Genomic DNA, 15,049 nt, shown 5'->3' with positions numbered 1-15,049 from the left:
GTAATAAAAATGTTATATTCAAGCGTATTTTATAACCGGGCAATGCTAGGCAGCATGCTAGTTTATATATAAAAATAATTTTATAAAATTCACAGTAGATTCTCTACAGTGCAATGTAGACTACAATGTACTGTGGACTAAGTCAGTGCGAGGTAGCATGTGAAGCTTATTCCTGGTGCACTGCAGTGGGTCCCCAACTAGAGAAGGCAAGCAATCGATTTGATTAAAAAATGGGCGATTTCACTGATTTCGATAACAATAAAAATATGGGAGGATGAAACATCGATCATCCTTCAATCCCGGACAACGCTGGGTCTCCCTATTTAATTATTTTTTTTTTAATCAGTAATAATTCTTACTTGAAAATCAAACTTCCACACAGGATTAAATAAATTTTAACATTTATCTTTTTGTAAAAAGACATTATATCCAGTTTTTTAAATCATTAGTTTTCTCAAAACGTTGTCTGAATAGAGGAGTCTGAGAACGCTATCACAATACAAGCTGCAAAGGAGGAGTTATTTTTTGTGGATTTTTTTTTTACTTCTGCATAGTGATCTTGTGTAAGTTTGATTCGTTATATATTTCTAGGTAAAAACTCCTTATCAAATGACAAGTGTTAGTGATAAAACATATACTACCCGTTCATCCGAGCTGCTGTCAATTCTGGTTTCTTTTTTTCTTTACAGATTCTCCAAGAATTAGAATATGACGCCTCCGTCGATTGGTGGGCTCTCGGCGTATTACTGTATGAAATGATGGCTGGCCAACCACCATTTGAAGCGGACAATGAAGATGATTTATTTGAGTCGATTCTCCATGATGATGTCCTTTACCCGGTCTGGCTTACCAAGGAGGCTGTGTCTATACTGAAAGGGGTGAGTAGAACATTAATGTGTCCTCCTTTTTCATTCCTCTGCTGGCATAAACTCGTTCCGTCTCAAATATTAGATATTCAACAAAATTTTGCTTGTTTTCTTCATAAGCAAAGAAAATCTGTTTCATTGTAAAGTTAGAAAAAAGTGTATGTATATATATGTATGTATGTATGTATATATATATATATATATATATATATATATATATATATATATATAATTAATTTTTACTATAATAATGATTAAATACCTACAGACACTAGTGTTTCATCCTTTCGGGAATCTTCAGTGCAGGGTGTCACGATTAATACCAGTCGAACGATTCAAACCCCGCATCACGAGACATCTCTATCTCGATTAGCGAAGACCTAATCCATTCGGCTACCATTAACCGCGTGAAATATATATATATATATATATATATATATATATATATATATAATCTTATAACTTTTCTTTATTCATTTTCAATTGGTGACGTGCAGGAATACAAAATAATATTATGAAAAAAAATTTAAAAACTTTTTTTATAAGTACATAATTTTCGACTGATTCTTCAGTCTTCATCGGTGTAGTGAAAGTATGAGCATGCACGGGGAAAACGGGAATGGAAAAGGAAGGAAGGTAGAGGAGGAGGAGGAGAAGAAGGAGGAGGAGAAGAAGGAGGAGGAGAATGAGGTATAGCCAATGAGAAAGTGCCACGTCAGTTTTAAATATATACACATATAAGTACGCATATACACACATACACACAGTACATATACACATACAAACGAAAAATTAAAAATTAAACAGTAAATAAAAATGAGAAACGCGCCTTTAACCGTCCAATCTTTTGAATTCTAACGATATTATTTATTCCAAGAGAGAACAAGAATTCAAAGGATATAAGACGTTATGAGGAGAAACGCTATGATGCTCATTTGTAAATCAACGGCTATTTCTCGTTTGAAAATGAACGAAAACGTTGTTTCTATATTCAACCGTTTTAAGACAGAAACGAAACGCTACCTTTTATTAATTCATATATTAATATGTACATACACATATGTATACAAACACTCGCATGTACAAATATATACGTATATATGCATATATAAATGTATGCATATATATACATATACTAACAAATACACATGCGCATACATAAATGCTTGCGCATATATTTACACGTAGAGACAGCTATACATATATACACAAGTTTACATAAGCGAATGTAGGGAGGGAGAGGGGAAGAGAGTGACGGGAAAAGAAGTATAGGTGTGCGAGAAATACATACATATATATATATACATATACGGTAATGTGAAGAAAATTAACACTTAAAGAAAATGTGTTTTGAAAAAACACACACACATACATGCACACACATACACATATACATGTTGGATTGGAAATTTTTAATTCGACCGTGTTTGGATTTTACCATTCTTGGATTTTTTACCCTTTACCGGACTATCCATTCATGTGAAATCTTTTTATCATTTTTTTCTTTTACCTCCTATTCCCCTTACCTCACCCTTTTTTTAACCAAGATCTGTGACTTACTTGTGGTTTCATTAAATACTTTTACATGCAAAATCTGATCCCGCATTTTGCTAATTCCTGCCCTCTGGTGAGAAGGAGAGTATTTCTTCGAAACTCCGCGGATTAAGGACTATCCACTTATCTTGTGCTCCCTTTTTAAAATTAAATATGTTTTTAACTCTTTTTCAAAGTGTTTTTTTAATATGTTTTATAAACTACTTGTTCTTATATATATATATATATATATATATATATATATATATATATATGGACTCTCCCGTCGATTTCAACGTATGAGGTTCCGCCACGACAACTAAGTATCTCGGAAATCCACACAGATGATTTGTTTATAGTAGTGAAGGCTTTGTGTAGAACCAACCACTCTTTTTGTTATTACTGCTAATCTCTGTCAGGACAGAGTACACAGTGAATTAATGCACCCCCAGATACCAATCTCGAAATTTCTACAATTCGGTGCTGTATATACAGCGCCTAACCTTCTGAAATGGTCACCCATCTGGTACTGGCCAGGGTCAACATTGCTTAACTTCGGTGATCTGGCGAGAACCGGTATGGCAACATGATCGTGCCATATATATATATATATACATATATATATATATATATATATCTATCTTCATCATCTTTGTAATAATCCTTCAGTTTTCCTCCGCATTTTACTGTTTATCTCTTGCTTTGATACTTAAATTATTTTATTTTTGATGTTATCACTAGACGTCACATTTCTAACACGTTCTCTCCTCTTCTGATGAGAAGCATTAGGCTTTGAAATACCTATATATAAAAAGCATATATATCCTGCACTCCTAATTCATGTAATCTCCCTATTGAATGAACGATTAAATTTATATGTATTAGAATATATCTTTCTATTGTCATTTTTTCCTTCTGTAAGTATATTAATCCGCGGAGTTTCGAAAAATACTTTCCTGCACATCGGAGGGTAGGTTTTAGCAAAATGCAGGATCGGATTTTGCTTGCAAAAGTATTTAATGAAAGTACAAGTAAGTCATAGATCTTACTTGGTAACAAAAAGTGAAGCAGAGGGAATGTGGTGAAGAAAAAGGTGATTTCACATGAATGGATGGTCTGGTGAAGGGTGAATAATCCAATAACGGTAAAATCCAAAGATCAAAATTCAAAAAAGTTGATTAAGTTTCCGTTTCCACAAGTAAAATCCAAGGGAACCGTGTAATTGGAAGATAGTCCAAAGTAATCCAAAAGGAATCCGTGGAATAATTCACAAATGGAGGCAAGGAAAAGATGTGTGTAGAAAAAAGAATTTAAAACGACTGTCAAGTTTGGGCTAATTTTGGGAGAAACCAAATATATATATATATATATATATATATATATATATATATATATATATATATATATATATATAAATATAGTGTAATAAAATAATTCTCCAAGTTCCAAATATCAAGTTTTCTCAGTTGGTCATTTATTACTTTTTAAAAAAGTATCCATTACAATATTGTTTTGTATTGCGAATAACAAATTTACAAAATTAGGCCTTTGCTGCATATTTAGTCACATACTCTTCAGAGGTTTATTTTTTTAAAAAAATTAGAAAAAAAAAACACTATTTCTGACAACTTAAAACGAGAAGGAATGGTAGGGCGTGTCGGTTGCATGAATCACGTAAGTTGTTAAAATGTTTTTATAAGTTTTTATACGTTTGACACTTAAAGGTTTTTCAAATTCTTCATCCAAATTTTATTTAAACAAAACAAGCATCTTCAAAAAGTGTGCGACCATTTTCTTATTTATATAGGGACCTCTTCAGTATTTGACAGAGTATGGATACTCACGAAGAGTGCTTGCGCGTGAAATTATTGCGGTAGCAGGTACGCGATCTCCAACCACACCTCTCCTGAGTCGACATTGTTGAATACCAGTGGCAAGTGTATGTACAGGATGACTGGAAACAAATGCTGAGATAAGCGGAGAGCACGTACAGCACTTAGAATTCCCAAATGGTCACCCATCTGGTACTGACTAGGCTCAATGTAACTTTGGTGATCTAATAAGAATCTGTGTCAACGCAATTATGCAGTATGCTATAAATAATAAATTAATAATAAAATAAATTAATAATAAAATAATAAATTAATAATGAAATAATTAATAACAAAATAATGAATTAATAATAAAACGAAAAAGTAATAATAAATTAATAATAAAATAATAAATTAATAATAAATTAATAATAAAATAATAAATTAATAATAAATTAATAAATTAATAATAAAATAATAAATTAATAATAAAACGAAAAAGTAATAATAAATTAATAATAAAATAATAAATTAATAATAAAATGAAAAACTAATAATAAAGTAATAATAAAATAAATTAATAATAAATTAATGATAAATTGATAATAAAATGATAAATTAATAATAAAACGAAAAACTAATAATAAAGTAATAATAAAATAAATTAATAATAAAATAAATTAATAATAAAATAATGAATTAATAATAAAATAATAAATTAATAATAAAATAATAAATTAATAATAAAATGATGAATTGATAATAAAATAATAAAATAATAATAAAATAATAAATTAATAATAAAATAATAAATTAATAATGAAATAATAAAATAATAATAAAATAATAAATTAATAATAAAATGATAAATTGATAATAAAATAATAATAAAATAATAAATTAATAATAAAATAATAAATTAATAATAAAATAATAAATTGATAATAAAATAATAATAAAAGAATAAATTAATAATAAAATGATAAATTAATAATAAAAAAATAAATTAATAATAAAATAATAAATTAATAATAAAAAAATAAATTAATGATAAAATAATAAATTAATAATAAAATGATAAATTAATAATAAAAAAATAAATTAATGATAAAATAATAAATTAATAATAAAATGATAAATTGATTATAAAATGATAAATTAATAATAAAATAATAAATTAATAATAAAATGAAATGTAATAACTCAATAATAAAATAATAATAAAATGATAAATTAATAATAAAATGATAAATTCATTATAAAATGATAAATTAATAATAAAATGATAAATTCATTATAAAATGATAAATTAATAATAAAATGATAAATTAATTATAAAATGATAAATTAATAATAAAATGATAAATTAATATTAAAATAATAAATTAATAATAAAATAAACTAATAATAAAATAATTAATTAATAATAAAATAATAAATTGATATAAAAATATAATAATAAAATAATAAATTTATAATAACATGAAAAACTAATAATAAAATAACAAATTAATAATAAAATAATAAATTAATAATAAAATAAAAAACTAATATAAAAATAAAATGATAAATTAATAATAAAATAGTAATAATAAAATAATAAATTAATAATAAAATAATAAATTGATAATAAAATAATAAATTAATAATAAAATTAATAACTAATAATAAAATGAAAAACTAATAATAAAATGAAAAACTAATAATAAAATGAAAAACTAATAATAAAATGAAAAACTAATAATAAAATAATAAATTAATAATAAAATAGTAAATTAATAATAAAATAATAATAAAATTAATAACTAATAATAAATTAATAATAAACTAATAATAAAATAATAAATTAATAATAAAATAATAGAATGATAAATTAATAATAAAATGAAAAATTAATTAAAATTAAATTAATAATAAAATAAATTAATCATAAAATAATAAGTTAATCATAAAATAATAAATTAATAATAAATGATAAATTAATAATAAAATGAATAATTAATCATAAAATAATAAATTAATGATAAATTAATAATAAAATAATAAATTAATAATAAATAATAAATTAATAATAAAATAATAATAAAATGATGAATTAATAATAAAATGATAAATTAATAATAAAATAATAAATTAATAAACTAATGATAAAACAATAAATGTTTGTTAATTTTAAACTATCAGTAAAATTAAAATATTTATGATCCATGTTTGTTTCGATGTTTTGAAAATTTTGAGTAAAAAAAATTATTTTGGATTATTAAACAATTATTTTGGATAAGTAAAAATATTATTTGATGAATAAAAAAATATTTGATTAGTAAAAAAATATTTTGGATGAGTAAAAAAAATTTTGGATGAATAAAAATATTATTTTATGAGTAAAAATATTATTTGATGAATAAAAAAAATATTTGATTAGTAAAAAAAAATTTTGGATGAGTAAAAAAAATTTTGGATGAAAAAAAATATTATTTGATGAGTAAAAATATTATTTGATGAATAAAAAAATATTTGAGTAAAAAAAAAACTTTTGGATGAGCAAAAAAAAATATTTTTGATGAGTAAAAATATTATTTGATGAATAAAAAAAATTTTTTTTGTTTTATAGTTCATGCAGAAGTTCCCTGTACGCCGTTTAGGCTGCGTCAAAAGTCATGGGGAAGAAAGAGCAATCCTTGTTCACCCATTCTTCCATGAAAAAATCGACTGGGATGCTCTCGAACAGAGGAAGGTGAAACCACCTTTCAAACCAAAAATTGTAAGTTCATTTTGTCTCTTGTCGTTTCATTTGTCTTTTTTTCTAAATTCAAAAAAAAAACAAAAACATATTGCCTGCATAAGATTAGTGTTTCAGTTGGAAAAGTTAAATTTTTGTAACTAAGACATGTTTTCCATTTTTTGAAAATGCCACAGATAATAAAACAAATAAAAAAAAGCAAAAATGAAAACAGTTATAGTCAGCTAACCTACTTCCTAACTTCCGGTATATCTGCTACCGGAAGCGGTGACAAGAAGAATCAGTTCCTTCACTTTTATTGTTCTTCAGTTTTTCTATTCTGAAGCAATTTATTGAAATAAAATGTAAGATATTCATTAACGACCTCTCCGATAATATTGTGTCCAAGATGGGTATATTTGCTGATGATACAACACTGTAACATGTACGAGGGAAGAACGGATGTACACAAATTTAAGACAATGGCTGAATCCTTAGAAAATGACCTCGGGGCTGTAAATGGAAAGTAACTTTTAATGCGAGTAAGACGAAGCTGCTCTCCTTTAATAATTAGAAGCCTTTCCAACCACCGATATCTATGAAAAATAACACCCGAACTGAGAATTCTTTCTTCAAACTCCTTGCCTTAACATTCACAGGCAATATGAACTGGAACAAATATACAGAAGACATTGCAAAGGCTGCTGCAAAGAAGGTGGGTTCCCTGTATCAAGCTAGAAAACTACTCACACCTGAGAGTATCCCGTTCCTCTACAAGGCCACCATTCACCCATGCATGGAATATTGTTGCCACATCTGCGCTGGTGCATCTACTACGTCTCTCCCTCTTGGATAGAATTAAAAAAAGATTTTTCAATCTAATAGGTCCCACTTTGTCAACTAAGCGCCAACCTCTGTCCCATCGCCGCAATGTTGCATCCCTATGCCTGTTTTACAAATATTTTAATGGAATGTGTTCTCATGAACTCCATGCACTTGTATCCCCTCGACATACATATCCCTGACAAACCCGCTTAGCAACAAAATCACACCCCTTCACTGATGAGGACCCTAAATGCCAGAAAGCTTTCTACTCTAAAAGTTTCTTCCCTCAAACAGCTAGACTTTGGAATTCCCTTCCTGCTACCCTGACAGAAAGCAGCTAAGTCCCAGCCCTACTCAGTAGAGATCCCTGTAAGAAAGCCTTCTATTCTAATAGTTTCTTCCCCAGAACTGCTAGACTTTGGAACTCCCTTCTGGGTTCCTGTTTTCCCCAACTGTACTGACATGCAGAAGTTCAAGTGTAATGTGAACAGACATCTTGCTTCTCAACTCCCTACATAGTTATGTCTCAGATAGTAGCCCCTTACATCAAAGTGACACTGTGCCTTGTTTGGGGTGAAAATGTAATAAAAAAAAAACTTTTCAATAATTAATAAATAAAAAAAAAACATAAAAAAACCGGCATGAGAGAAAAAATAGGTGAAGAAATTGAATTGCCTTGTCACAGCTTTCGTTAGCAGCCAAACCGGAAGTTAGGAAGTACGTTAGCTGACTATTACCAAGAAAACAAAAAGAAACAACAATATCGTATTTCTAAAATGGATCAGTTAGAGGAACACATCGGTTTTTCAATAGGGAAAAAAAAAATTCTTATAATAATAAGTTTTCAATATCACAGATAACTGAAAAAAAGCAAATAAGACAAAAACAACAACAATAATAATATAATTCTGAATTTTTAAGATGAGCTATGAAAGTTTTTGGTTTGATTGTTCGAACAATTATTCTCATCTCGGGTATTATTGGCATAACGTTTCAGTCGTTGAAACATCCGACCTTTGTCAGTTGAAACTCCATGTTTTTTTGTTTTTTTTTCAGTAAGGAAAAAGGGTATAGCTCTGTATTGCAAGAAATCTGGACATGGGTTTGAGGGTGTGTCCATAAATTTTTTTAAAAAGTCAATTTTTAGGGGTCACTAGGTATTTTTTTTTATGATTTAATTTTTAACTGAATTCTTCTCTTAATTGTCACGATTAGTGAAAAATAAATTTTTTTTTTTACGAAATTGAACATGATGAAGGTCAGAGGTTTCATCAACTGAAACATTGTACCAATAACACTGAAACCACTGTCATTAATTTTCCCCACTCTTTATCTGTGCCTAAATCAAAACGTAGATTCTATGAACAAAGCTTCTTTCTTAGAACTGCACGCCTGTGGAACTCTGTTCCGTCTGCCTGATTCCCACCTGACTACAACCTGGATGTCTTCAAGTCCAACGTAAACAAATATCTAATGAACTGCCCCTTTAAGTAAACACTTCATTAAATCTCCACACTAGCATACTGTACTTGCAATAACCCTTATCCCTGAGTGGCTTCCGGGCCTTAATAAGTGGTGACCACTGTGTAAAAAAAACAAAAAAAAAAAAAACAAGATGAGATTAATTGTCCGAACAATACAAACAATAATATATTTTAAAAACGGATCGAAAAAATGAAGAAGGGATGAAAAATTATATAAAGGAGAACGACAAAGAAATGATCGGACATTTATTTCTGGTTCGACTCTTAAGGGTTTCTTACTAACTCAACCCCACATTAAAATTTTATAAGTTGAGTAGAAAATGTATCTTGGGTTTACTTTTGGCCGTCGCATAACTCTTACTTCTCTTATTTTGTCATTTAGTTTTCATATTCCATGAGCGATGTTTCTGACAAAGGCCGAAGAATTGCTGTTTTTTTTTTTTTTTTTGTTTTTCGATTCTATCTAACACTTATTGTTGGCAAGTTTTTGGTCTTGAGTAATATTATTTTAGCTCTTTACATTCTTACATCAAGTGGCTTCATGCCTTGTTTGGAGTGATTTCCATAAAAATAAATGGTGATTCAGGAATAACAATTTTTAAGGCGACGCTACACTTTCCCCGAAGCTTAAGAATTTTGGTATTATTGTTTGACTCCTAGATGGGCTGTTGCATTTCCTCCAGGGAAGGTCTGATGTTTGGTACATCGCAATCAAATCAACGATGCACCATCTTTTATGTCCCATGTATGTTTATACGAGGTGCCTTCAATAATTTCCCACACGTTTTTGTACAGGCATTTAAAATTGTCGTAGGCTCTTGAAAATTCACTACATACATCTTATGAGATGAATGACTAATTTTTATGATTTCACGTTCAAATGAACAGCTATAGCAGGAATTGGAATACATCCTACTGAAGCCTTATTGTCACAGCTGGTGAATTTTAAAAATGCAATCTGGACTTAAGGACACTTTAAAAGAACGATATGCAATAAAATTGTGTTTTTAACTTGAAAAAATGCCACAGAAACGTGTGAAATGCTTCAGACTACTTTTGGACCATCTTGCATGAACTGAGCATCAGTTTTTGAGTGGCATGAGAGATTCAAGGAAGGCAGGGAGTTTGTGAAGGATAAAGAGAGGTGTGGGAGGAGTAAGGAAGTCAAAACACCAGAGTTGATTGGCCAAATAAAGAATTTAATGGATAAGAACCGTCGTATGTCTATAGAAACAATAAGTGCACAGTTTGATGTCAGTGTGGGAACTGTATACATAATTATTCGCGAGGAGCCAAAAATGCAAAAGATTTGTGCAGAAGTTGTCCTTAAGGTGCTCAGAGAAAATCAGTTCACAACTCCACCATTGTCACAGACGATTTGACGCAAGATGAACATCAAAACAGTTCCTCACCCTCCCTGTAGTCCATACCTTGCTCCCTGTGACTTTTGGTTATTCCTTAAATTCAAAGAAAACCTTAGAGGTTGTCGTTATGAGACAGTTGGGAAGACGAAAGAGGCTGTGACGAGGGTCGTTGATTCACTCACACAAAAGGACTTCCATGGAGCCTTCCAGAAGTTGTTGGAACAGTACAGCAAGTGCATCGCAGCCGGAGGAGATCACTTCAAAGTGGGACTAGAGTTTCATGTGTGTAATGTATTAATAAAAGTGCCAATACAAAAAAAAAATCTGGAAACTTATCAAAGGCATCTTGTCATAAAATGTGTTCATAAATTCATAAATAATTTTTTTTTTTTTTTTTTTAATTTTGTGTTTGCTGGAGATGGAGCATCCTAGAAGATGGCATTCATCCACTATTTCAGACACTCTAACCAAGAATTTAAAAAAAATTGTAATCGTTCTCTTAAGTGCAATTGTTTATATCTTTCTTGCACATGGTTCACTAGGTATATTTGCTAGGTGGGTTTTTTTTGTTAATGAGCCTGGTTGCTCCTATAATTACTGGAATGACAGAAATCTTCCTAAGATTCCAATTTCTTTTCATTTTGTTCATAAGACCTTGGTATTTCATTATCTTTTTCCTCTCGTAGCTTTGTTTAAGCCAGCATCATTGAGGACACTGACTTCAACTTGGGTTGTTACTTTTGTTATATATATAAGTTTTATAAATTACTAACTAGCTCTACCTACGTATTGAGCACTTTTGAAGTAAATACTTAAAGTTTACGCATAAATCTATACTTTCATATATTAAATTTATGCGAATAAATGAAGTAGTTATATATATATATGGGTTGTTACTTACAACAAGTAAATTTCTATGAAAAAAAAAAAAGAAAGACAATTTTTTTTTTAAATATTAAAATAAGGAAATGACACACACAGATAATAAAAAAATAAATAAATAACCCTACAAACCAAATAAATAAATAAACAATGATGTGATTCTTTTTTTTTTTTTTTTTCATTTTTAGACCCGACCCGTAATGCACTTGATGCTCCAACGTAAAAAAAGATTTGGCTTTGCTTTTCATTATTATTTTTTATCTAACCTCATATTTTGAATCTGCCTTTAAATGAAAAAAAAAAATGAATAAAAAATAAATATTAGAACGACATTCATTTCAAACATGCTCTCATACAATTCACACTTTCTTAACCTAAAACTATGGAAGCCATATATATATATATATATATATATATATATATATATATATACGGAGTGAGCCAAAAGTAAAGGAGAAAGTGGGTTGAAACATTTGGTACTCCAGCTCCAAAAAGGCAAACCATTTACAGTATCCATGGAAAATGTTTTTTTTTTTTTTTGCTGTCCACCTACTTTCGGCTCACCTTATATTAGTGTTGGGACGATTAATCGGGAATCAGAAAAATCAAAGTTTTTGGAGAATCGGTATCAGAATCAGGAAGCCTATTTTCTGATGCCAAAACCGATTCCGTTAATTATCTATTTTATTTTATTATTTTTTTTTTTTTTTACTTTGGTTTAGAAATCATCTTCCATTGCTTGTAGTAACAATAAAAAAATGAATATTTATTGATTTTAAACTTTCAGTAAGACTAAAATCTCAAGATCACACTGTCACAACTGTGTTTTTTTTTTTTGTTTGTTTTTTTTTTAAATTCAATTTTCACCCCAAACAAGGCACAGTGCCACTTTGAAGTAGGGGGCTACTACCACGGACATGAGTTGCAGGGGTATTATTTTTACGTTTGAGAAAATATAAGCACATTTAAGATGTGTTTTTACAGTAATCGGGACAAAATAATAATTTTATGGTTAAATATTTAGAGATTTATAAAGAATTGGAATCGGAATCAGTAATTGTATTGGAATTGGGAAAGATATTGGAATCATTCTAACACTACTCTATATATATATATATATATATTTATACTAGCAAAAGTACCCGTCGTTGACTGGGCTCAAAAACAGCCTACAGAAAAGTTTTCATTTAACCTATGAGTTATTTCCCTTTAATTTGAGGGGTTTTTTTTGTTTTGTTTTTTTCACTGTTTGAATTTCGTCGATGAAAATGACTGCTTTATGTTTCCAAAAATCCAAACTATGATCAACTTTAAAAAAAAAAAATTGTAACAACTTAGGATATTTGGAGTATCTTAAATATGTGACTAAACCCTTTTTTTTACCTGGCAATTTACAGTTAGTATGTCTATATATATGTTTGAAATTGAAAGTGTTTTTATGTCTGTATTTCCGTTATTCACTTACAGATTTGGGACCACTTCCATTGTTTTTTTCCAGAAAATTTTATACCTATACAGAGATCCCCTCCAGCAATGCTTATTGTCGCAATGTTGCATCTGTTTTACATTTTAATGGAATATGTTCTGATGAACTCCATGCACTTGTGCCTCACTTGACATACATATTCCCGAAAAACCTACTTAGCAACAAAATCACACCCCTTCACTGTTGAGGTCCCTAAATGCGAGAAAGCTTTCTACTCTAATAGTTTCTTCCCTCAAACAGCTAGATATTGGAATTCCCTTCCTGCTATCTGCTTTCCTGACTGCATTTAGATGCAGAAGTTTAAATGTAATGTAAGCATCTTGTTAATCTTTCCTATGCATGGTCCTAAATTGTAAAAATTGTAGTCGCTTACGTTCAAATGGCAATATGCCTTGTTAGGGGTGAACGTCATAAGTAAAAAAAAAAAAAAAAAATTGAAATCTAATGACCACAATTTGTCAACTATTGAACTGTATTCATTTTTTTGTTTTTGTTTTTCAGAAAAGTCGGACAGACGCCAATAATTTTGACAAAGATTTTACGTGTGAGGAGCCAACCCTGACCCCGGTTGACATTCACGTTGTGTCAGTTATTAACCAAGATGAATTTAGGGGCTTTTCCTTTGTCAATCCAGACTATGGCAGACTTGGTACTGGCTGTGGCAGTGGTGGGGCCACTACCTCTGCCGCCACGGGTGGCGCCACTGGTGGTGTTGCGGGTGCGTCCGCCTCCACCCCGCATTAACTCCAACAGACGTCACATTAATGAAATGAGTGAAATGGGTGAAAAAAAATAAAAATAAGACAACTGTATTTTAGTTTTGAGCGCAGAAATGAGAAAAAAAGAAAAAAAAAGAAAACACAAAAACAATTTCACGGACAAGAAAAAAATGAAATGCATCTCTCATTTTCTGCATTCTCCATCCCTTACCCCTTGCAGCAACTGAGTTACAGGTTTCTACCCCTCTACCATACCCCACCTACAACACTCTAGCCGCTCCCCTGTTGTTTTGCATTGCGGAGAGGGGTGTCGGAGAAAAGAAAAACTAAACTAACAGAAATCTGGGGGGGGGGGAGTTTAAATTTGTTGACATCGTCAAATCTTGGATTTTAAATTAAAAAAAAAAAAAAAAAAATACAAATCCTGGAGGAGGGGGGAGGGGATTTTTAACAACAAAAAAAAAATATTTGCAAGGAAAAATTGTGCTTGATTCTGGAATTTATTGATGATTTTGAATGAGATAATTTTATTTTCCCAGAAGTTTTATTTTGACTCCATGTTAAAGAAAAACAAAAAAAAAAAACAAGTTTTAAAAACGACAAAAAAAAAAAACAAGTTGAAAAAAAAAACAAAAAAAACCCTCCCAATTCTCATCTTTGCCCTTTTCTTCTTTTCCTCTTCATTCTTTCTCTACTACTACTACTACTACTATTACTACTACTACTACCGCTTCTTATCTTCTTCCTATACCCCCCCCTCCTTCCCGTCTTCAATTAAAGAAATAAAAAAAATGGCTATGAAAGAGCAAGGGACTGGTGGTTTCAAGGCTGAAGATTTAAACAACATTTAACAAACACACATTCAACAAACACACATTCAACAAACATACGACAAAAATAAGAAAAAAAAAAAAAACTCCCTTCCCTTACCCCCTCCAAAAAAAAGAATAAAGACTAAAGATATAAAATTGCATACTTACATTAAAATTATTAAAAATACAGAATTATAAAAAAGAAAGAATTTCTGCCCCCCCCCCCAAAAAAAAACGATTTTTAACATAAAAGAACAAAAAGTTAATCCTAAAAAATAAATAGAAAACATTTAACAAATCAAGAAAAATTCATTTTTTTTTTAAATAATTTCTTTTTTGTTTGTTTTGTAGTTTATTTATTTTTCGTTTAAATTATTTTGTTTATTTCGTGGTCTATTTTACGAGTAGTTTTATTCACAGCCCCGGTTGGAGGTGAAGTTAGAGGACTGAAGCTTCATCCGAGGTTTGCTGTATAAAGAAGAATGTTGTTGGCGTCCGTCTGCCTCAGAATTACAGGATCTACTTTGACTGTGCAGGCCTATCCTGTA

At 29.6% G+C, this 15,049-nt stretch overlaps 1 protein-coding gene across 2 annotated transcripts in view; it reads left to right on the top strand.

The window, feature by feature from the left end:
• LOC145269851 (calcium-independent protein kinase C-like) overlaps window positions 1–14,565 on the top strand; it is a 323,130-nt gene extending 308,565 nt beyond the window's left edge. For both annotated transcript variants that reach the window (XM_080125580.1, XM_080125579.1), the window contains 3 exons: window positions 690–878; window positions 6,822–6,971; window positions 13,472–14,565. In XM_080125580.1, the coding sequence (XP_079981706.1) occupies window positions 690–878; window positions 6,822–6,971; window positions 13,472–13,714 (582 nt within the window). In that variant the 3' untranslated portion in view covers window positions 13,715–14,565. The remainder of the gene's footprint in view (window positions 1–689; window positions 879–6,821; window positions 6,972–13,471) is intronic.
• The last annotated feature ends 484 nt before the right edge of the window (window positions 14,566–15,049 follow it).

The sequence above is a fragment of the Euprymna scolopes genome, chromosome 45, assembly GCF_053919585.1.
Source record: "Euprymna scolopes isolate OS-2025 chromosome 45, ASM5391958v1, whole genome shotgun sequence".
In the NCBI taxonomy this organism is placed as follows: domain Eukaryota; kingdom Metazoa; phylum Mollusca; class Cephalopoda; order Sepiida; family Sepiolidae; genus Euprymna; species Euprymna scolopes.
Note: the sequence above shows the minus strand (reverse complement) of the source record. Positions and strands in the feature narration are given on the sequence as shown.